This window comes from Gadus chalcogrammus, chromosome 14 (genome assembly GCF_026213295.1).
Source record: "Gadus chalcogrammus isolate NIFS_2021 chromosome 14, NIFS_Gcha_1.0, whole genome shotgun sequence".
NCBI classification, from domain to species: Eukaryota; Metazoa; Chordata; class Actinopteri; order Gadiformes; family Gadidae; genus Gadus; species Gadus chalcogrammus.
Window position 1 is genome coordinate 12,019,179 of NC_079425.1, and position 24,484 is coordinate 12,043,662.

General features: G+C 42.0%; 2 protein-coding genes across 2 annotated transcripts; both read left to right on the forward strand.

Annotated features, from left to right (window-relative positions):
- The first annotated feature begins 4,058 nt into the window (after positions 1 to 4,058).
- On the forward strand, positions 4,059 to 4,304 carry ctxn2 (cortexin 2). The gene has a single exon (XM_056608674.1). It carries the CDS (start codon positions 4,059 to 4,061, stop codon positions 4,302 to 4,304), a length of 246 nt encoding a protein of 81 aa, XP_056464649.1.
- A 6,285-nt stretch (positions 4,305 to 10,589) lies between these two features.
- slc12a1 (solute carrier family 12 member 1) lies at positions 10,590 to 24,363 on the forward strand. The gene is made up of 26 exons (XM_056607616.1): positions 10,590 to 11,067; positions 12,439 to 12,582; positions 12,989 to 13,064; positions 13,969 to 14,064; positions 14,636 to 14,775; positions 14,871 to 14,981; positions 15,070 to 15,181; positions 15,336 to 15,463; positions 15,936 to 16,020; positions 16,192 to 16,367; positions 16,752 to 16,859; positions 17,033 to 17,156; positions 17,985 to 18,086; positions 18,298 to 18,453; positions 18,574 to 18,673; positions 18,768 to 18,879; positions 19,369 to 19,509; positions 20,144 to 20,250; positions 20,719 to 20,801; positions 21,274 to 21,399; positions 22,073 to 22,201; positions 22,518 to 22,629; positions 22,756 to 22,842; positions 22,960 to 23,095; positions 23,276 to 23,343; positions 23,543 to 24,363. Exons 1-26 carry the CDS (start codon positions 10,804 to 10,806, stop codon positions 23,676 to 23,678), a joined length of 3,159 nt encoding a protein of 1,052 aa, XP_056463591.1. The 5' UTR covers positions 10,590 to 10,803; the 3' UTR covers positions 23,679 to 24,363.
- The last annotated feature ends 121 nt before the right edge of the window (positions 24,364 to 24,484 follow it).

Here is a 24,484-nt window from a genome sequence, read left to right on the forward strand (position 1 = left end):
TTAATGTTTCTTTGATTCTGCTTTCTTGGCCAAGTCTCTCTCAAAGATGTTAATCTCAATGAGACTTGGTTAAATAAAGGTTTAATAAAATAAATAAATAACGGTGTGTTCTTCTAAACACAACAAATCCTTTCTTTACACAATCAGTTAATCAGTTTATCATGATGTGGTTTTCCCATGATCTCGTCTCTTTCACCATTGCAAAATAGTGTTTGACAAAAAGTTGTGTTAAAATGTCTTGGTGGGGCAGACACCAAAATCTGCTGAAGAAGAAGTAGGAGGGGGTGTAACCCATTTCATGGTTGGCTTTACAAGGAAAGAAGGATTAAAGAAAAGGCTATCAAACATGAACAGCAATAGGAATACATCAGCTTGGTGGTGTAATGACGTGCAACTCTCCTGACCCCTGCTATACCAATCAGCAGAGCTCAGCACTCCTGGAAGATACTTTTAATTAGAGGAAACCGTCATTCATTTCACTGCTCTTTTGCTTTAGCTTGTTATGATCCTCTTTATAGGTGAAATTAAACTCACAGTGGACTCTGCATTTCATTTTCATAGAGTCCACAAGAGGATTAGTGTTTGCTGCAGTATTACTACAGGGGAATCCGGCCTAATGTCGCATTACCATGTTCTGATGTATGGAAATTCCTTTTGTTGCACACCATGGAACAGGATTGTGTCAGTGTTGATAGGGGATTATGTGTTACTATCAATTAGAACCAGGCCTAGCTCGAGAGCAAAAATAAAAAAGTGTAGGGCAAACCTTACCCTATTGTCCTATCGATAGCATTACGCAACATGGGTCAAACTTTGTGCTAGTGACTGAGCATGAAGACTCTTTAAACAGCAAGCTAATTGTCATTTAATGGATTTGGGTTAAGGACTGTCATCTAATCCAATGTCCGACTGTGAAGAGGCTTTCATTATTAACGTATTTATTTAAGGGCTATAGTATTCTTTCATTGACGCAAGTTGATGTTTTTCTGTGTTATTGTTGTGTTAGGGTTCAAGTAAGCATATCACTCTTGCATTTCTTAAACATTTCTGGAATAAATGTAACACTTTATTTTAGTGTGTGCATATCATTTTTTTTTACTTAGCTCAGTCAAACACTAAGGCTTAATGTCTGGGCGAAGACCAAATGTATTATTAACATAGTATCCTATCTGGTTATAAGCAATAAAACTGTCAGCAGCCTGCTAGGAGCTGTACCCTCATAGATAATATACTGTACATCCTAATCATGCACGCTTACCCAGCATGCACTGAGACCTTGTTCACATCGCAAAGAGCAAAATCATTTATTTTCAAAGAAACGTATTTCACAGCATTACACTGACATAGAAGCAGTTTATATAGCTTTGGTCATTAACTAGAGTGTGGTCAGTTTTGTCTCCCTCAATCCAGCACTGTTGTTGTCGTTGTTGTCCCGGCTGCTGTAGGGAGGGAAGCATGGTGGGGTTTCTTTAAGTGCCAATCTCCCCTTCGCCTCATCATCCTCGGGGAGCGGGGCGTCGTGAGCCTTTAAGCTGAAAGGCTAATTCAATTTGACCAGAGCAAGCTGCGCCAATTAAAAAACCAACCAACCAACCTCAGGGGGGGGGGGGGGGGGGGGGATATCGCTTCCCTTCTGTACCACCAACACGGGAAAAGGGAGGACGTAAGAGAGGAGGCAAGGAGGTATGGGGAGGAAGGTAAGGGGGTGGGAGCCACCCTCCTTCCTCCTTTACTGACAATACCATTGCGCCAGCATTCAATGCCCAGGAAGTAGGAAAGCAAGGATGGAAGGACGGAGGAGAGGAAGGAAGGAGAGGAGAGGGAGCGATCCTCCTCTGAGGCTAAAACCTCGACATTCCTCTCACATCCTCGAGGGGTGTATTCGAGGAGTGCGCCAAAAACCCAGTGGACGTGTCAACGGCATACGAGATAGAGGAGGACAGAAAGAGAAAACATGCTGCATCTGCCTCCATCCTGGCGTGTCTGACTGAGCCTTGGTGTGAATGAGCAGGTCTGCGGACCAGCTTAGTGCGACTAACAAGTGGTTGCCATGCAGCAGGAACCCAGCGCGTGTCTGTGCGTTCCTGGAGTGAGAGATAGGGGAGGAGGAATGATAATGAGTAGGAGGCATGCAAGTAGATGAGCATGAAGAGGAGAGCTTATTCTCGGAGAAGAAGGATCACAGCTTGATCCCCACCCTCTCACCACCACCCACTACACACACACGCACACATACACACTCATACACACCCACCCCTCCCTGTATCTCTTTTGCGCAATCGATCTTCCCTCTCGTATGCCCTATCTCTCTCTCTCTCTCTCTCTCTCTCTCTCTCTCTCTCTCTCTCTCTCTCTCTCTCTCTCTCTCTCTCTCTCTCTCTCTCTCTCTCTCCCTCTCTCCCTGGGTCTGTCTCACTCTCTTTGTATATGTTCTATTTGTTTGGTTTCTTTGTAACGTGTGGAAGCAGCACCAACAGCATGGACAGCTCGGTGCATATTGCTACATGGGCTCAGAAAACAGGGGAAGTGTGTGGCGGGAGAGGCTGCAGCAACAGGTGTATGAGGATGAAACAATAACATTGGTGAGTCGCCTGCGTCTCTCTCTCTCTCTCTCTCTCTCTCTCTCTCTATCTCTCTCTCTCTCTCTCTCTCTCTCTCTCTCTCTCTCTCTCTCTCTCTCTCTCTCTCTCTCTCTCTCTCTCTCTCTCTCTCTCTCTCTCCCTCTCTCTCTCTCTCTTTCACCCCCCCCCCCCCTGCACAACCCGCCGCATCACACATTTCTCTCATTGCAGTCGATCCCCCTGTTGGCAGACTACATCATCCCCACCCTTCTGCTCCTTCCTCCTCCTCTGCCTTGCTATCTCTCCCCTCACACATGCAAGCAATGCCCATGCACACTGTCTTCATACATCTCCTGCCCTCTCAATCTTCTGTGATCGCTCTTATTTTCTATTTTCCTGCTGTCAGTTCGTCCCTCTCTCCGTCTGCACACACTCACACAGAGCAATCCACTCCCTCTGGCTTCAGCCACCTGCTGCACCGACTCGGGAACAATTTGGAATGACGAAAGAGGGAACATCTCTGGCTTTATGACTACATTATTGTCCCCGAGTTGTGATTTCTTGTTCTCCATGGCTGCGTTGTCTCCCAATGGAATTACACTCCTTGGCAGGCATCTGTTCACGTGCAACAGGTACACAGTGCTTTTCTTTCTTAACGTATGGATCGTTGGCTGTGATGTTTTGGTTTGTGCCTTTAATACCAACACTTGGGTGTTTCGCAATGGACTAGGTAGCATGCATCAGTGCCGGTCTTCATTAGCTTCACTTAAAAGGTGTTTTTATACGTGGCCGTAAAAACATTTAATGTGATACCGTTGCAGAGGTGTCTTTTATTCTATGCTTTGACCCGACCTGTGATAATGCAGTACCTCTCCTCCCCTTTTATGCCGGTGTTCCTCTGGTTTATCTGACCTGTTTCCCTGCAAAGGAGAGAAACACAGGAGGACAAGCCGGGACACATGTTTTATACCATAGTCAAGGGAGGCTATTTTTAGATCACGTTTATCTGCTTTGCCTCATCAGCTCATCGGACACTTTTTTATTAGGTATATTACCTCTATTATACATACTCCTATCCTCTTCTCCTGCTGTCTGCAGTGAATATTCAATTAAACTTTATTATCATCAACACAATGTGCAGGCACATAGGCAAACAATAGGAGGGCAGCACAACGTCGGGAGCCGCAGGCAGTGAGGCTGTTATTTTCTGTACTGTTCACAGAACCCCAACAAAGGACACTCGTTCCAAAAGATACACATTCATATATGGATAATATGAAAAATAGATAAATTTGAATATATATTTCATACACTGAATAAAACCATAATATAACAGATGATGGATATAAACATATTTATCGATATATCGATCTATATAAAGATATATCGATATCTAATGGCATACACATATGTATATGTCCTGTCCAGGTAGCATGCAGACATCTAGGTGCCTGAGCCAATCAGAGGAGACATGAGGCGTGGGGATGTCGGTTTACAATGTGCAGCGTCCACTACAACCACTCCCTGTCTGCCATGAGCGGGAATGACATGATGGCGCACTCACTGACTCTGGAGCAGAAGACGGCGTTTGCCTTCGTGGGCATGCTGCTGGTCTTCCTGGGACTGCTGATCGTGAGGTGCTTCAGGATCCTGCTTGACCCCTACAGCAGCATGCCGTCCTCCAACTGGGCCGACGGCATCGAGGGGCTGGAGAAGGGGACGTTTGAGTACGCCCTTACCTAACCCACTGGGGCACGCCGGACTGGATGGGATTCTTACAAATAACAATATATAATGAGAAAAACATAAATGTGTATATCTATATATATATAGGTGTATTGATATTTATATACACATATATGGAAGAAAACAACATCAACAGTTGTCAACAGTACACATGCATACATATATACATGCATACATGCAAACACTTGCACACATGTGTTTGTGTGGACACAAACTCAAGTTAACCTACAGCCCTTAACAGCTGTGGTGCCTGAACACCTGGGCATTGAAAATGTTCCCCTCTCCTTCTCTTTCTGTCTCTGTCTCTTTCTCCCTCTCTCTCCCTCTCTTTCTCTCTCTCTGTGCGATGGACTTCAGAGCCTAGTGAAATGTATGTAGTTCTTTGTGTGCACACTGTTAGCTCAGCCCCTCCGTAGAGCCGACCTAGGTTATGCTGTATGTGACCATGTGAATCGCAGTCGCGTGCCTCACCATATTTGGGACATGGCGGTCGCCTTGTCTTCAGATTATCTGCCAGCCTGCCTGAGAGCGTACAGTATTCCTTCCTTTTAGATTTTCATGACTCTAAGCTGGGAAACTTCCTTTAACCCCCCCCTCCCCCCACACACACACACACACACACACACACACACACACACACACACACACACACACACACACACACACACACACACACACACACACACACACACACACACACACACACACACACACACACAAACACGCACACACACACTGTAATGTTTAATGTCTAGGCGACACAATGGCCAAAGGATGGACTCAGGAAGGCTAAGGGAGAGAATCAGGGTGCCTAGGGATCGTTCAGACATAGTTTGAAGTCTCAGAGACCAGATGTATATTGCGGAGGAAGAACATGAAACAGAACGGGTTTGTCTTAAATGCGCAAGCTGTGCTCCACACAAATGTATCACGGAAGGATACAGGGTATTACGTTTACTGGCCGAGGCTAATCTGTGGAGGTGGGGAATACAAAGTAGTGTGGTAATACTGTGTGTGCAGATTGTTATTTTTCTCCTTCTTCTTTTTGTGTGTCAAGCAGTCAAGAGGCAAGTGATCAAACTGTGATTTACATAGGATGCTGCTGTTTTGAATCAATGCAAAAACAACTCTGAGAGTTTGTGCTGCTGCTGTCTATGAGGGGTGGTTCACAGAGCTAATTAACAATGTGTGAGTCATTTTTATGAGCTGTTTACTTTTTACAATGCATGTCTTATGAAGACCGATCGTCATTTATAAAACAAGGGTATTCTAAGGCCTGTTTGTGTAGGGGAAGGTGTTTTGGCAACCGGGGAAATCACTCCGACCTCAGATGCTAATGACATGGAGAAAGTGTCCCGACCTGGCAGTAGAAGTAAAGGTCACGAAGATAAAAACTAAAGAGATGTCTTTCAGGACTGCGGGAACATCTGTATCAGTAACCACACCTTCCTTCCTCTTCCACGTCCTCCTTTTCGCCTTTTTCTTCCAGACTGCAGACATGCTGTACAGAGACTGAAAATGGCTGACTGGTCACACTTTTGATTGTAACTCTTCGCTATTATTACAGTCTGCACTCCCTCCTTAGTGCTAAGAATCTGCCTTACTGTGACCTTCAATGGGATTATGTGCCTTCATCTAGATACATGTCATCTAGTCAACTGTTTCCGTGTGTGTTTGTGTGTGTGTGTGTGTGTGTGTGTGTGTGTGTGTGTGTGTGTGTGTGTGTGTGTGTGTGTGTGTGTGTGTGTGTGTGTGTGTGTGTGCGTGTGCGTGCGTGTGCGTAGTGCGTGCGTGCGTGCGTGTGCGTGGTGCGTGCGTGCGTGCGTGCGTGCGTGCGTGCGTGCGTGCGTGCGTGCGTGCGTGCGTGCGTGCGTGCGTGCGTGCGTGCGTGCGTGCGTGCAGGCACTAGGTTGTATGTGCTTTACATATTTACGCATGTGCAGTGCGTATGTGTGTATGTTTGTGTGTGTGTGTGTGTGTGCCATATCAAAATAATCTGTCTCTTGGCCTGTTGCTTTCACAGCTGGTGATAGAGATATGTCACTGATATCGATTTGATTCAACCATGTGAAATAAATCAAATTTGTTCATTTAAAAAAGTGCCTGTCAAGTCTGCAGTTCATGTGTCAATGTACCTTTCAAATGAAAATATTTGAAATTGAGGGAGGACTAGGAAGATTGGGAACCTTGAGTAGACGCTTAATGTGATGTTGTGTCTGAGAACATTTTCAGGTCAAAGCAAATAGCAGATGCCAAGAAATCCTTCCTCTCTAGAGGTAATGACAAAGCTTTTTTTTCTCTTGGCTAACTGTTCTGTCTCTTAGACCAACCTGGAAGCAAAAAGAGACAAATACATTTATGTTTGCATGTATGTATGTGTGTGTACATGTGTGTGTGTGTAAGTGAAAATGAAAATAGACACATTTGCTCAACCTTAAAGCATTTATTTTAGTGTCTGGTGGATTAGTGTTTCCTTTTGGTTTTGGCTTGATAAAGCATATGGGGTTAGGGCTAACAACAGCAGCATGTGAGAGCATTGTATAGAGTAAAGTAGCTGTTTGTTTGGCAGCATGCATTCATTCATTCAAGGCAACACTGAAACAGCTTTCCTTACGAAGGCAGGGCTGTTTCTTTGATGCCACTGCACAACTTCCCGCGCCCCCCACACATCACCAGGAATGTGATCATTATTGCCCCACTCTTTCCATATCTCCTTCGATCTCACCCGATGTCCTTCTTTGTTACCTATGTCCCGTCCTTATCTCATACCTATTCTTAGAGCCAAATCCTAACCCTAACCACACATTATATGGCTCCAATAATAGTGTGTCATTCAAAGTTTAGCAAATGAGCTAGTTTTCAATTGTAATTGTCATATTTCCTGAATGCCACGATGTGCAGCACATCTTTTTATTGGCTGTTTCAAACACCACACATGAAAACACAATCCCAGATTTTGGGATTAGTGTGAGTGATTATTATCAATGAAAACATTAGCATCAAATAATACATACATTACAGATAGCAGTTATGTGATTGTATAGTCACTGTTGGTTTATCTAAAACAGCCAGGCAAAGAGAAAGAATTCCCTCAAACACAGGGCCCATCCAGGCGTGGCACTTTTAACTATGGCTGATCATAAATATTACAAATTATTAGCTGTGGTCTTTGGACCTGATAGCAGTGTCTTTGATCTACCATGATAAGTCCAATACCGTCATCCGTGTCTTGCCTTGTCTCAGTTAGAAGGCTATGCTACAAGAGGCAACAGGCTAATTCTACCACAGTAAGAGTTATTCTGTAACAGTGCATTAGTATTGGCGCGTTAGGGTTGTGGTTGGGATATGGGGGGGTGAGGTAGGGGGTTGGGAGGGAGGTGGGTGGGGTAGTAGGTGGCTGGTTGGGTGGGCCTGAGGGAGGGGGTAGGTGGGCGATCATGTGTCTCTGATCACGATAATTGTACTTTTGTGAGTCCTCCTCATATAGAAAATAAAAAAAAATTGATCACAAAAAAATGTATTGGCGCGTTAGATACAGTTGAAGGCTGTTTGAATATTCCCCACACAAGCACTGTTAATAGGAAATACTGTTTTGCTATCCACAGCCTGTTAAGAATGACGATATTTCCTAATTGGCCTTCTTTTACATAATTGTTTGGGGTGACTGCCATTTATTGAAGTAAGTATCCTAAGAATATATATTTTTAGATCAACCCCAAATGTAAAGAATCTATAGAATTTTAAGTGAACAATATGTGGAGACAAAGTTAAATCTTAGCAGAAGCTTAGGGCAACTTTCAGTTAAGCCTCCTTACACATGCACATGACCACCATATTTTATATTTTACGTCTCTATGCTTTTTTTTTGCATCATTATACATATTCTTTTACTTTTCATCTTAAAGATTGTAAATTGTATTTTCACATGAAGTATACATATGGGATTTTGAATCCAGAATATCGTAGCAAGAACACAGAGCAGTTATTAGATTGTGCTCCACACTCTTCTGTTGGCGTTTTGTAAACAGCCATTCAGGATGTCAGTCTTGAGACCTTGCTGATACAAAATGGGATTGGGTGACTCACCACTGTGCTTCAGCCCGTATAATATGTCAATGATTAATACAAATGTTCTACTTTTCTTTTAACTAGTGTAATGATTAAATCCATCTTAAAACAATCACTAAGGAATTAATTGATATAACTAAGATAATAACTAAATATAATAACTATTAATAACTATTGAATGAATTCTAACCTTTTACTCCATGATAGTGTTAACTATATATAACTTGATAACCCAAAAGACTGGAGATATCGTCTCTGGGTAAGGCGTACAATTATCTATTAGATAGGGTTCTCCTCATAATAATCATATTTAAAATACTTATCTTGCAATTGTAATCACTAGACTGTTTCATGTATTTTTCCACTTAAATTATGATTTATTCAATTGGTTCCCTATGTACGCCAATGTGTTTTTCTGAATATAAAATCATTCAAAAGTGATATTGATTTTGGTGTGAGGGACGCTGAGACACTTGAGACACAATTAAATTACAAATATTTTAGCATTTTAATAGGATTCTTGTAAAGAATCCTATTAAAATAAACAACTATGTCCTCTTGTGTCCTGTCTTAGATTTAAAATCATAATATTCAATGATATTTGATTCCTAATCTCAGATTGTTATTTCTATCAAAAATCAAGTCAATTGATGTACCACTTTGAAACAACCAATACTGTTCAAACATATTATGCTTGTTAAACAGGCATCTGAGTGTATGGTCAGAATACAAAACAATGCAATATTCAATACTCGTGTATTCAATACGCTATGTCAAGCAGATAAAAAGATCTGTGTTTTTCCTTGGTTTATGATCGTGTATAAGCACCATACCACCAGTAGGACTCTAATGACCCAGAGCGCATTCCGTTTCCTCCCCGCGTGTCATTAGTGTAATAGTGGTGTGGACTGCTGTTTCCAAGGGGAGTGAAAAGTGAATATTCTCCATGAACCTTAGGCTGCATCTGTACCTTTGTTGAGATGAGAACCTTTTCTCAGACCCCATCGACCATTTGATGGGTACATTCTAAAAATCCCCATGCCATTAAATATAACTATTTATGTTATTGGTTATAGTTCCCTCATTTTGTCGCCAGATGCAAAAACAGCATCATAGTTTGGGTTGTAAAAGATATGTGAGGCACACACAGAGTCAGGAATAAATATGACAACATATCCCATGGTGGAATATTTTTAACGCAGGTATGACTCAGTTTAATCTGAAGTTATTTAGCTTTAGATACTTAACGGTATCTGATTAGCTCTTGGCCATTTATGACCTTTTTGCAGTCACATGCAGCATTTTGGATATTTTGTAACACTGCCAAGGTCAAATCCAGTTAATGTGCCACTGCTTGCCTGCAACATCAATCACTTCTATGCATAAGTAATAAGGAAGTGTACATGTTGAGTGGTTCTTCTAAAGGTACTAAAGCCGATACTGAAGAAGTCAAGCGGTAGGAGAGAATTGCCTCCTTTGTGTTTCTGAGAACTAACATTTTCTATTAACACATTTTTCTCCCTTTATCGCCATACCTGAGTCGACCAGCGAACACTTTTATATATTGTTACAATAATGAATTATTATTATTTTAATTTATTATTTATTATAATAATGAAAACAATAACAACAACAACAATAATAATAATAACATTATTAATAATAATAATAATAATAATTATATGTAGTAGTACTTGTTGTTGTCATCTTCATAATCAGAGTGAGAGTCAACCTGACGTATACATTAATGACCCAACATCCGGGACAGGATGTTTATACAGGTGCTACATTTGGGATATTTTGAGAAATAGTCATGACCAAACAACTTTGACCTTGAAACTTTTCCTGTATGCTGATGCTCTGTCAATTTTTGGTCCTCAGTTGTGAACTTCCATTTGGGTTATAATATGGTGATTCATCTGAAGGAGGATCAGGAAGAAGCCATAGACTCATAAACTGCCACTAGAGAACAACATGTGCTCCTGCTAGGCCCTTAAGACAATAATATTAGTGATCAATTCTACAAAGCACAAGTGCTAAGCGCCTTTATCTCTCCCTGGGCATTTATGACTTGGTTAATCGTTAAGCAATGCCTTTGTGTCCACTAGGATGAAGCAAGGACATATCTGACACCCCTCATTCAACTTTCCCAGGGTTGATCCACGGCTGACCAATAGCTGACTGCCGTTATATGGCCCTGTTTCACAGGGTATAAAGCAGGGGTCATCACAGCTCAGATTCCATAGGACAGCCTTAGAGTGGCTCAGGAAAGCATCAATAGGTTCAGGTTCAACACATATCTTGTTAGCTTTGGTCCAGTCCAAAAGATCTGTATCCTGCATGACCATAAGAGGTTGCAGCAAGGTGACGGATCTCATTGAAAGAGTAGAGTGCACAGCTGCTTCTATCTGGCATTGAGAGACATCTGATGGAGAGGAAAATCAGTGGCGGTGGGGAGTTCGTCAACCAAGCTTTTGACAGCACAGGTGACAATGAGACATCGTTTTCCGGAAATGGCAACGGCGTCTCCAACGGGGACCACCGGGCGGTGCGGGCCTCCGTGGTGAGCGCCTTCGGTCACGACACCTTGGACCGCGTTCCCCACATTGATCTCTATCGCAACGCCGGAAGCATCAGCGGACACCGGGCTGTGAGACCTTCTCTGCAGGAGCTCCACGATGTCTTCCAGAAGGTCTGTGTGCTTGTGTTGTGTGTCTTTGGGTCTAAACAGAAAGAGAGAAAATGACTCAAATTAATGATGAAAAATTGATCTCTGCACTATATACAAACTCCCCAGAGCAATCAATGATGAATCTTTGCACTGTTTCCTTCACTGCCTTCTGTCAACCTCTCTCTTTGGAGTATGTAAGCATGTGCACATAAAGGTTGACATGGATTTACTTTGCCGAAAAAAACCCTGGTATTCACATTTGCTTTTCCACCATGTCTAGGACGTTAAGGATTGTGGATTCTGTGTTGGATGCAACTTTTTACCTAAACCATATCATATAAACAACAAAAGAAATGTGAAGAGCTGCAAGATTTATAGAGGAAAATCTGATTCGTTATTTAAGAAAGAATTTTTTAATAAAATAATATACTGCATAAAGCTCTTATATGGGGAATGCGGTTTACGTAAGACCCTAAAAAACGTGTACGTTTATTGCTCTTTAAGAGACATTTAAATTGCTCTGAGCTGCAAAAGAGAATGGGACAAAGGTCATCAGAGTTTTAAAGGTTATTAAAGCTGTACCAAGAAGGACAAAACACTACCTAAATAGATGCACTTGTTTCTTAATTTGAATGGCGTTCATCTTTGGGATTACCTTTATTTCAATTTCAATTTTGTTATTGCAGATATTGATGTAAAATAGATATGATCTGCTGAGCCCTTTTATCCTGACATTCAAGGTTAGGGTTAGAATTTGAATGGTGTTCATCTTGGGTTTTACTTTTATGTCAGTTTCAGTTTTGTTATTGAAGTTATTGATATAAAATAGATATGATCTGCTGAGCCCTTTTATCCTGACATTCAAGGTTGGTCAGGTATTAGATATAGATATCAGGGTGTAGATAATGTCAATGTCATCTTGGACTTTTGATAGTATTTTTATTGGTCTAGAAATCATGGGCTTTTATCATCAGCCATTCACAAACCATTCACAACCACAAATTGAACCCTTTTCAAAAGCACACATGATGAGGATGCTTTTTGGAAAGGACTTTATTACTTTGTCAACATTGTATGAATCTGTTTATCTGTTTAGGTGTGGCTAAATGTATTGCTAAATCATTTGATTAATATGTAAACACAATGCCCTAATCTACTGGCTGTTTATATCAGTTTTATTGGGAAGACAAGAAGACACAGACCTTGCTCGGACCCAATAAATCCAACCCATCTAAAATAATCACGCAGTGTCGCAAATTAATTCCAATGAGACAAATTTGGAAGAGAAATTAGGCCCTGTATTTATAAATGTCAATAAATGATTTCTATGTGTCAAGACAAGGCTTCCCCTTACCCTTTTGTTTGGCCCTCTTCCCATTGTTCCCTGCGCAGGGTGGCGATATCTCAGTGCCGGAAACGTTGGCGGACGACGAGGAGAGCAGCGAAGGGTTCCCGTCAGACGACCTGGAGTCGGCTGTCCCTGTTGAAAAGAAAAAAGGAGGCCCAATAAAATTTGGTTGGATAAAGGGGGTCTTGGTGAGTTCAATTGGGGCCACTGTGGACTAGCCCCTTAACTTTATAGGAACAGACTCTCAAATCAGACTCCCCATAAAAACACACTTGGGCATCATTTTCAGTACTTCATTATTCAGTTAATTTGATACTAGGTTCATAAATGATTGTTCGCACTGAGATGCAAACATTTGCAGATAAACATGTTTCCTTTTTTTTAATGATATTGCTTAACTATTTTTACCCCCCTTGAAATGGAATATATGAAGGGTGCACATGTGTGGTGGGGGGGATCAGTCCTTTGTTTCATCGTGCCTTATCATAGGCATCATAAACCTACCGTCTCGTGCCAATTCTGAAGTGGAAACCAACCATTGCCTGCCGACATCAATCGTAACCACTTGCTTGCTCTTGGGATGCTTTCCTACAGGTGCGATGCATGCTGAACATCTGGGGTGTCATGCTGTTCATCCGTCTGTCCTGGGTGTTTGGGCAGGCCGGCTGGGGTGAGTTGCATGGCTCTCCTGCTTTCCAATGAGACGTGGGCTGTGATATTGACCAACATTCCAAATCATCCCCAAGTCCCCTGACTGCATTTCTTTCAATATGGGTCCACATAACATAGTTAGTAAGGATTCATTTCCATTTTAATAATGTTATCTTAGCTCTGAAAAGATAGGTGGATGTGTGTTCCAGGATGTGAGGCAGAGCTGGTGAAAGCGGTATTCTAATTATGCAGTCCTCCACTACTTTGTAGTGAATCATTGTCTTGGGACTGATTCAACTATCTGATATATGTATGGGTATATGTGTGTGTGTGTGTGTGTGTGTGTGTGTGTGTGTGTGTGTGTGTGTGTGTGTGTGTGTGTGTGTGTGTGTGTGTGTGTGTGTGTGTGTGTGTGTGTGTGTGTGTGTGTGTGTGTGTGTGCGTATGTGTGTGTGCGTGTGTGTGCGCGTGAGTGTGTGCCTGCGTGTGTGCCTGGATGCATGGGTATGCGTGTGCGTGTGTGTGTGCATGTGTGTCTTTACATTTGTTCATGCATGGGTGTGTGTGTGTGTGTGTGTGTGTGTGTGTGTGTGGTGTGTGTGTGTGTGTGTGTGTGTGTGTGTGTGTGTGTGTGTGTGTGTGTGTGTGTGTGTGTGTGTGTGTGTGTGTGTGTGTGTGTGTGTGTGTGTGTGTGTGTGTACATGTGCATAAGTCTTAGAGGTGAGATGAAGGGGGTTGGGGAAAGATCTGAGTAGAGTTGAGGTGAGGTCGCTCATGTATTTAAGCATTTTAAAACCAGAATGTGTGTGAGGGTCCACCCCCTATACATGGGCATGGCTAACAAAAGCCCCACTAAATATGTTGGGTCTTGTGTGTGGAGAATAAAGATTTGTTTTTTGATTTGTGTAACGTTTTCTTTCCAGGCCTTGGGATTGTTGTTATTCTCTTGAGCTGTGTGGTAACCACCATCACTGGCCTTTCCATGTCTGCTATTTGTACAAACGGAATTGTCAGAGGAGGTGAGAAAACGCTTTATCATCACAACACAATAGCAATTACCTCTAAACCCTTGGGTCTTACACATATTTTTTTATTATAATTTTATTAGTTTACAGACACACTGTCTATTCCATCGTGCAACCTACAATTAAGTTCATACATAATTACTGCTCTACCATTGTATACCTTAAGAAACGTTTATGCGGTGACCACTGATACAGACATTTCCTCTCATTTCTGATAGACAACTTCCCTTGCCAGGAAAGGTTTTTAAGCATTAGTAAAATACACATGCAACACAAAGCCAGCCACACGTCGATAAGGGGCGATGGATGCAAACAGTGTGCGAGCATATCCATAATGTTTACACACCCTTGGAAACAGGGTTGTGAGATAGAGAATCAAACAGGAAGCAGGTGAACAAGTTTCTTGGATAAAGACACAAAGTTAAAAACTGCACCCCGTAGCTATCACCATAAATAATTTTCTTCCTGATATGTAGTCAATGAATCCTTGATGTGGTGATTAATCATCCACCATTGTGTGTGCGTGTCTGTAATTGTCTATTTTCCGTTGTCGCGGTCTTCACAGGAGGAGCCTACTACTTGATATCTCGCAGCTTAGGACCAGAATTTGGAGGCTCCATCGGTTTGATCTTTGCGTTTGCCAACGCAGTGGCCGTATCTATGTATGTGGTTGGATTTGCAGAGACTGTGGTTCAGCTTCTCGTAGTACGTAAGCATGCTTTACAGCAACTATCTTAGAACTGAATATTTGATTTTTTATCAATGCTTATCCGTCGCCCTCTCGGCTTCCTCTCTTCCAGGACTATGATTCCATCATGGTGGATCCGTTGAATGACATCAGGATCATTGGCTGTATCACAGTGGTGTTGCTCCTGGGCATATCATTAGCCGGTATGGCATGGGAAGCCAAGGTAAGAGGAAGAGAACAGGAGGATGGCTAGCATGGTCGACCAACCAAATGAATGCAAGCTTAAAACTGTCCTTTGACTTCACTAATAGGCCCAGATTGTTCTGCTCGTTATCTTGTTGGCGGCCATTGTCAACGTGTTTGTGGGAACCTTCATCCCGGCCACAGAAACTAAGAAAACACAAGGCTTCTTCAACTATCAAGGTCAGATACAAAGAAGTTACAATCTGCATTCTAAACAAACCCTTGTGCTGAAGCATTTAATTCAGATGGTATATAGCCTAACCAACCTTATGTTGGTGAGGCTCCCCCTTCCTTCTCTCACTTTATGGGTATTTTTTTGGTGTTTTCTTTGCAGCAAACATATTCATGGAAAACTTTACACCAGATTTCCGAGGAGCAGAGTCCTTTTTCTCAGTTTTTGCCATCTTCTTCCCTGCTGCCACTGGCATTCTTGCCGGAGCCAACATCTCTGGAGACTTGAAGGTGACTGTGGAAATTGGTGACTGTTGAAATTGACCCAAAGAATTCATGAACCACAGATTCGTTAGCCTTGTGAGAACATACAGATATTTAAGTTTGCTTTTTGCAATAAATATATGTCTGACATCGGCTGCACAGCAGTCGATTTTCAAATTGATTGTCCAAAAACCTCCAGACAATCAGAGAGACCCCTCTTGTTGAATCCAGTTGGAAGTGAAAATATTCTAATCTGAGAAAAGTATTCCATGCAGACATGACATTTTGACATTTCTGGAAAAGAGAGACACACAGATTGTGAACTTGCGAGATCAGGATGCTCTCACTAGACTAACATATTCCCAGCCAGATGAAAATGAAGAATAATACAGAATAATTCATTCAGTGTTTTCTTAGCTTTAAACTAACTTAATATGTTCCGATCATTTGCTCGCTAACAATGGAATTTATTGTTGTGTTTTGTGTTATGTTTTTACAGGATCCTCAAGCAGCCATTCCTAAGGGCACCTTGTGGGCCATTTTGATCACGGGTATCACTTACCTCGCAGTAGCCCTCAGTGTCTGTACGTATTATATAAAGCTTGATTTGTTTTTGACATATTCCCATTTTAAAAAAAGAATATGGAAACCTAATAGGTATCACATCCAATGTTTGGTCCTGCACACAATACATTAAATCCATATCTCACAGTAACTTCTATATTTCTAAGCACTGCTCTCTTTGTGTTTGTCAGCTGCCTGTGTTGTCCGTGATGCCACTGGAAACATGACTTCCTTTATCAACACCACGTTCATGCCAGCAGAGGATTGCAATGGTCCTTCAGTGGCTGCCTGTGAACTGGGGTACAACTTCTCCTCCTGTGTTACAAACCCAGATTCCTGCAAGTTTGGCTCGATGCATAACTTCCAGGTACACCGGCCCAAAGGTTTCCTCTAACTGTGCTTTACCATGACCTCTTCAGATGCTGAGAAACGCCCCCCCCCCCCCCCCCCCCCCCCCCCAACACACACACACACATACACACACACACACACACACACACACGCACACACACACACACACGCACACGCGCACGCACGCACACACGCACGCACGCACGCACGCACGCACACGCACACGCACACGCACACGCACACGCAAACAAACACAGTGCATAGCTTCCCAAATTGTTTTTCTGTATTAGTTATATTAATGGGACTATAGATATAGAAGTTGAATGTTCCCATGAAACCGAGTCCCTTTTAACCCAATTTCTTTTCCTTCTTTGGAAACTTCTGACATTCTGCCCTGCAGGTGATGACCATGGTCTCAGGGTTTGGTCCCCTCATCATCGCCGGAACATTCTCAGCCACCCTATCCTCTGCCCTTGCTTCACTAGTCAGTGCTCCCAAAGTCTTCCAGGTTGGTCCAACGCACACCTAGAAAAAGAAACAGTTCTGTCCCACCAGATAGTGCTTATTCATTACACCTGACCTTGGTCATGAACATGGTTTATTCACAAGTAAAAGTATTCAACGAAACGTGTAAAGCGTTCTCAGTTATCCTCTTTTAACAGTGACTCTGTTCCTCAACAGGCACTGTGCAAGGACAACATCTACACAGCACTGCATTTCTTTGCTAAGGGAAGCGGCAAGAACAACGAGCCCATCCGCGGCTATGTCCTCACCTTCTTAATCTCTGTTGCCTTCATTCTCATAGGTCAGTTGAGTCAAATGAGTGCTGGGTTATCATCAGTTTTCCCATCTAAACTTCAATAAACAGATGTTCCCAGGGGATGCAGTACAAAAAAGGCCATTGAGAAGAGGCTAACTTTGTAGGTTACACAGAAAACAAAGGCAAGCAGTTGTTTTTAGTTGTTTACACAGTATGCATTAGGGCAAAGCCTGATGAGACCATCTATATATTAAAGTTGTGGTCGGCAATGATTATCAGTTGGTCTGGCATTGGCTTGACCGAAATTGATTTTCACGCATGGTCATCGTCTTACATTGCTCCAAAACTCCCGAATATCAGATCAAATAACTAAGGGATGCTCTTGTTCTCTTCGCTCTTGCCTAATCCAATTCGAAGTCAGGAAAAACATGTCTGAGGAAAGCTTGTTGTGCAGATCACTTCAACATCCTTATTCGGTCTACTTCAGATAAAACATCTTTGAGTGCTTGATACACTGTGCTCGATTGATACACTGTCTTAAGGAGCAGCAATAGTTCTTGAAATCTGCCGACCGCGGAGCTCCTTGCGTTTTCACGATCTGAAAATCCCTGTCCCTTTGCAATCTTTTTTCAATGGGCTTTGTGCCTGACAGATCCGCAGAGAGCAACAGAATGTGAACTGAAATTGATCTGGAAAGATCCCAACCCAATAGGCTACGAATTAATGATATCATCGTCATTTCAATGATAATCATACTAAAACCAGAAAGAAATGCCATGCAAACTCCCTGCTCACCAGTCCCCTCAGTGTGGTGCATGCTGCTCGGAGCTTCAGGGGACCACCTCAGCCTAATTCTGCTTTCTGTGTTTGTAGGCGACCTGAACGTTATCGCTCCCATCATTTCCAACTTCTTCTTGGCCTCCTACGCTCTCATCAACTTCTCCTGCTTCCACGCCTCCTACGCCAAGTCTCCAGGTCGGTTATAAACACACATACGTGAGCATGTCCCTGGTCCATATTTTGCTTATTGTTTTCTTCATGCATTGGCTTTAGAAATGGCATTCTTTGAGGAATCGGTCTTGGATTATTATTTATTTTTTTGATATGATAGAGGTTGTAGCGTGCGAATAAGGAATCCATAAAATACGATGTGTGCTTTACATTCTTTGTGTTGTCTTCTCCACAGGCTGGCGCCCGGCATACAAATTCTACAACATGTGGCTGTCGCTGGTGGGTGCGGTGTTATGCTGTGTTGTCATGTTTGTCATCAACTGGTGGGCCGCGCTCCTCACCTACGGCATCGAGATCCTTCTGTACATCTACGTCACCGTCAAAAAGCCCAGTGAGTGCAGTGTGTGCAAAACGCTTGAATGTGTTCATGTACGCAGACCTGTTACGAAATCACCTTTGGCTTTATTACCATCAGCATCAGCATTAAAACATTAACCCTGTCTTCTTCTAGACGTGAACTGGGGTTCGTCCACCCAGGCGGTGACCTTTGTCAGCGCGGTCAGCAATGCCCTGTCTCTGTCTGGCATCGAGGAACATGTGAAAAACTTCAGGTACCAGACGGACCGCAGGAGCAATTCCTCAAATCGTTGACGTGAAATATGTCAGTACTCTCACATTTCCCCTGTTCATCCACTGCTCCACTAGGCCTCAGATCATTGTCCTCACTGGCTCGGTACGCACTAGACCGGCTCTCCTGGACCTGGCTCACTCCTTATCCAAGACCTATGGACTCTGTCTTACCTCTGAAGTCTTTGTGGTATGTGATCTGAAACAAATTACTTTTACCGGTTGTTACCAGGGGGGAGGGGGTCTTATCAGTGTCTCATATGTCAAGACCTGAGGGGAGAATGTGGCTGGGATATGCTCGATTCCTTTGATTTAAAACCAAATTAGGCAGGAGAATGCTAATTTCTATTCCAAGGAACAGCTGTGGCCATTTTTATTCAAATTTCAACCTTTGATTCAAGTGTAAACCTGTCACCTGACTTTTAAAAGTAGAATAAAGTATATATGTAGGTGTGTTATTTTAACAAAGGTACTAGAGACAGGGTTGAGGGTCACCTATTTCCTCTGAATTTAAAATAGAGTTTGTGATTGGTGGACACACATATGCACACATTCATATATACATTAATGTATAGGTGAATGTAAATACCCTAAATGTATAATGTATCTTCATCATGAAGCTTGTACCCGTGCAACAAATTCCTTCATTCATGAGCCTAGCTGATTTTTACATTTCCAGGGCCCAAGGTGGAAGGTGCTTCAGGAGATGAACGCTGGCATGGAGAAGAATCAACTATGGCTTCATAAAAACAAACGCAAGGCATTCTACACTGCAGTGGCCAGCGATGACTTCAGGCAAGGGGCAGACGCCCTACTGCAGGTCAGCTGGTCAACATATGAACGCAGGTCTTCCTTGCAGTCTGTTAGTGATTTGAAAAGAGAAGTGTCAAAACACTATGTATTTTTAAATGCAACAAATGATTCAGCACAATCTTTTTACTGTCTCTTAAATTTGCCTGATCCAACACAAAGTGTGAATCTATCAGCTAGAGATAACTGTGGTTCAGAACCAGACCAAGGCTCCTGTCAAGGTCTTTATGGACACAGCGAGTGAAATAGTGTAATGTGGGGCAACAAGATAACAAGTGTTACAGCTCTGGCTATCGCAGTGGCCAAAGGATATAGCTGTGGTTCCTTCCTAGGCTTATTACTTCAAACACTGTGGAAGTATAAAAGTTAGAATTGATTAACAAAAGCCCTGTGGCTGAGGGATAGAGGCAGAGGATCTTGTCTATAATCAGCTCGTAACATCTTCACAGGCTTATCTTGTCCCAGTAAAAGGCTTCTTTTTTTTTGATACACCTTTTTATGGATTTGTTTTTATTTGTTTATTTGTAATGATTACATATTCATACCCGTGAGTTAATTGAACACGCTATCTGGGTTTTTGTGGTTTCAGCGGTCATTTGGGAGGTTGATCTTTATGATGTTTGTTTTAACCCTGCCGCCAACAGAGCTCTGGTCTGGGCCGCTTGAAGCCTAACATCCTCATGATGGGCTTCAAAAGAGACTGGAGGAGCGCCGACACTCAGGCCATCAAGAACTATGTGGGAGTTCTCCAGTATGTCACTCTCCCTCACATTTATGGTGTGTGCTTGTGTATATGTGTTTGTGTGTGCGTTTGGCATACACACACACATATATGCAAGCAAACAGCACAAATATATACACCCTTACACATATATACATATTTTCACACATGAAATACTCACACTAGCACACACACATTGAAACACAGCACACACACACTCACACAAACTCACACACATACTTTCTCACTTAAACACACAGGCACAAACTTAAAATCTCATACCTAAACACGCATAGGCGCACGCACGCACGCACACACACACACACACACACACACACACACACTATCCTCACATTTAAACACACACACTAATGCATGACTGAGCACACTTTTTAGATTATTAAGCAATTGTAATAATCAAAAAAAATAAAAAAGTATATTATATGCAGATGCTTAATGAAGCTCGGTATCCTCATATGCCCCTTGTCTTTGTTCCAGCGATGCATTTGACTTTGAGTACGGCACTCTGGTGCTCAGAGTGCCCCAGGGTCTGGACATGTCTCAGTTCGTAGAGGTAGAAGGTGGGTGCATTATTATGAGCCCCTCTCACAAATTAACTGACTAACCTACAGTATCAAAGCCATATGTTTTAGTGTTCATACATTTAGTGTTGTTTAGTGTACAAATTGATGCACACTGAATATTATCATTTTTTGTTGTTGAAATTATTACGCAAATGTACCTGATAAAGAAATGATAACTATCCTGCTTTTTAGCTGTATGATGACGTTTTGGTTATTTAATAAAGGCTGTGTTGGATTGCAGGACATCTTTCTATGAAGCTAGTTTGGTAATGTCAACACTGATTTACCGTTTAATTAATATTCCTGGTGTACATTAGAGGGCAGGATAGGGTAATGTTCCAACTCCCAGTTGAAGGGTTGTAGGTTCAAGTAAGTAAAAGGCCTCATCTGTTCCTGTCATAGGATTTACTTTGGATATAACATGGCAGTTATATTACTAAATAGTATATTGCTTTCTGCTGCTCTCTAGAGGAAATGATGAAAGCTGCGAAGGAGCAAGAGGCTCAGGAGAAGGAGGTCATGTCCAATGGAGTGAAAGGAAAGGGAAGGTTCAGGAAATCCAAGAACTCATCTCAACAAGTGCTCACCACCAGAGGTATACCACTTCTTCTTTATGAATTATAAAATAGCATGTTATTCCGTATTCCTTGCAACTTCACGTAAGCAGAGTGATGTAATTGTAAAAGATGACATCATAATTTAGTGCTTCGGAAAAAATGTCACTTTTTAAAACAGAACACATGCCCATTGTAGCCTTAAATAAAGAAACTGCTTTTACAAAAGTAGCCTTGAATTCAGATATCTTTTTGTGAATAAAGTTCTCTATCCTCTTTCATAAATTATAACACAATCAGCGAGCTCCCAGAAGCACATCGATGGGGATTTGATCTAATAAAACGGCTTCTCTTGTCCAGTAAGACTATGGTCTGACAAAACAGTAATTTTACTCAGACAGTGGGGGGCCAGTTATATTAAGCATATTTTTAGTCTTGGACACACACACAAACACGCGCACGCCCACACACACTCACACGCACGCACGCACGCACACACACACACAGAGCGTCGACACATTATTTTGCCAGGCATTGCTGGAGTGTGCAATGTACAGTCTAATTGGAACGTGAGATTTCAGAGCTGGCTCTCCCTGCTAATGTTCTTACCGTTCCTCTTCACGGAGACGGACACTCTCTGTCATACTGCATTAACCCCCCCCCCGCTACACCCATATGTTAACTCTGGTTGTGCTTATTCCCTCTGTCCACCAGTATCAGTGTGCAGCCCTCCACCACCACAGGAGGCCAAGATTAATGACATGCTATTGGAGGCAAGCACTCAGTTCCAGAAGAAACAATCCAAAGGCACCATTGACGTGTGGTGGTTGTTTGATGACGGCGGTGGGTATTCATTGCTTCTGGCCTCAAGCATTCGCATCACATGCACTGTATGGTGCCCTTATTGGTGCATTGTCCAAGACAGACGACACACAGAGAGGAGCATTACACTTCCAGCCATAGATACGGGAAAACAGTTTTAGAACTGACTAACTGAATAATGCTATGTTGAATGAATCATTTATTTTTCTATTCCCACACTATCTTCTGCCATTGTTTGAGGGGGGAATAGGCCATGAGATATCGATTGATACTAATTTTGACAGAGTGGTGAAAAAATAATGAAACAAATGAATGAATCAACGAATGTCTCATCCAGGTCTGACCCTGCTGCTGCCGTACATTCTCACCACCAGGAAGAAGTGGAAGGACTGTAAATTGAGGATCTTTGTTGCCGGGCAACCTGGACGCACTGAGCAGGATAAAGAGGAGTACGATTATTATAAAAGTTTATGATAATAATTACACACATTTATTTAGAAGAAAGAAGCTGTTCTTTTTTTCCTATAATGAGTCCAGGAGTCCATTAGTCCAACAAAATATTCTTCTCTCTGCAGCATGAAGACCCTGTTGATCAAATTCCGAATTAACTGCAGTGACATCAATGTCATCGACGATCTTCACATCGGCCCCAAATCAGATAAGTAAGTGTGCCTTTTCCATTGCTATTTCATTGCCCAGAGTCCAGAGGGTGGAATAGTGGTTTAAGCTTTCTTTAATGTTTTAGAAAATAATGTATAAATCCATGGGCTTCCTTTTAGCTGGAAGGCATTTGAAGACATGATTGAACCGTTCCGTCTGCACGAGGGTGGCAAAGACAAGGCCCGCAGTGAAGCATTGCGAGAAGAATCGCCCTGGATGATCACAGACGAAGAGCTCAGCAGCTTCGAAGAAAAGGTTAAACAACCAGATTGAAAAAATACACAATAAATAAATATATAAATATAGAATACAAATGTATTCAAGACGATATACAGAAGACAGACAGTTTGTGTTTCTTTTGGAGTCAATTAGTTAGTTGATAACACAGTATTTTGGTCTGTTTATTTGCATACAAATTTCTTCGATTGTTTACAGACTAACCTGCAGGTGCGCCTGAATGAGCTTCTCAGGGAGAAGTCAAGTTCGGCTAACCTCATCATAGTGTAAGTATGGACCATTAAGGTGAAACATCCCATACTGTACGGCTCGAATGAAAAATGTATTATATAAAAGCACCAGCAGAAAAGTGTGGGCAGGTTCAACACTGTTTATTTTTAAAGGAAGGAAAGAGGCAAAACATACGTTCACAGTACAAAAAAGGGTTGAACTGGGTGCTTACTGTTTTCCCTGTTACCTTTACAGGAGCATGCCTATTGCCCGCAAGGAGTCTGTCTCTGATCACCTCTACATGGCCTGGCTGGACACTCTGACTAAGAACCTCCCTCCCACACTACTCATCCGAGGAAACCACAAGAGTGTCCTCACCTTCTACTCCTGAGCGGGAGGGAGAGGACAACGGCAGACAACCTTGCTAAAATTTAATTTTTGAAAGGACATTGTGGTCGGTTTCATTTTAAGGGAACTTGTGCCAGAACAGACTCAAAATGCAGAAACATTTAAAACATGACTTTAGTGATGTTATTCTCTGGAGTGGTCGGCTATCTGAATGCATGGAATAGGTTTCAATGCTTACAAAGTAGGCAAATAAAAATCTAGAGTTGGTAATGCTTTTTCTCCTAGCGAGGCCACAATACAATAAAACAGTTGTATGTACAATTCCACCATACCTGTGCATGTTGTTGGTTGGCAAAATGGCAGGTCACTGCTATCAAAACATTTTATAACTGTAAAATAAAAGCATTAATATAGAGTATATCAATACATGTTTAGTATTTTTGATAGTAAAGAATGAATATGGAAAACTCACAGGTGTTGGGTATATGCTGATTTCTGTCATTAGGCCATACGGAAATATGCACTTTTGTTATTGTTTGACATGCATAGTGTGTTGCTGTATTATAAAGCCGTTTATCTATTGCATATTAATGTCTAAATATTACAAAGGGTACGCTATTCATTTTTTGCCTATAGCATAACATACTCCTTTGGGTTAATGAAAATTGCTTAATTGTCTGTATATTTTTAATTCAGAATTATGTCTTATTAAATGTGATCATTTGATTTAAAGAATAATTAAAATATTGTCTTCTTATTTTTGTATTTATCATTTCAGAATATCTATGGGCCTTATATAGTAGGGATTCCACAGATGGACGAACAATGAATGGCCTAGTATTTTGCAGG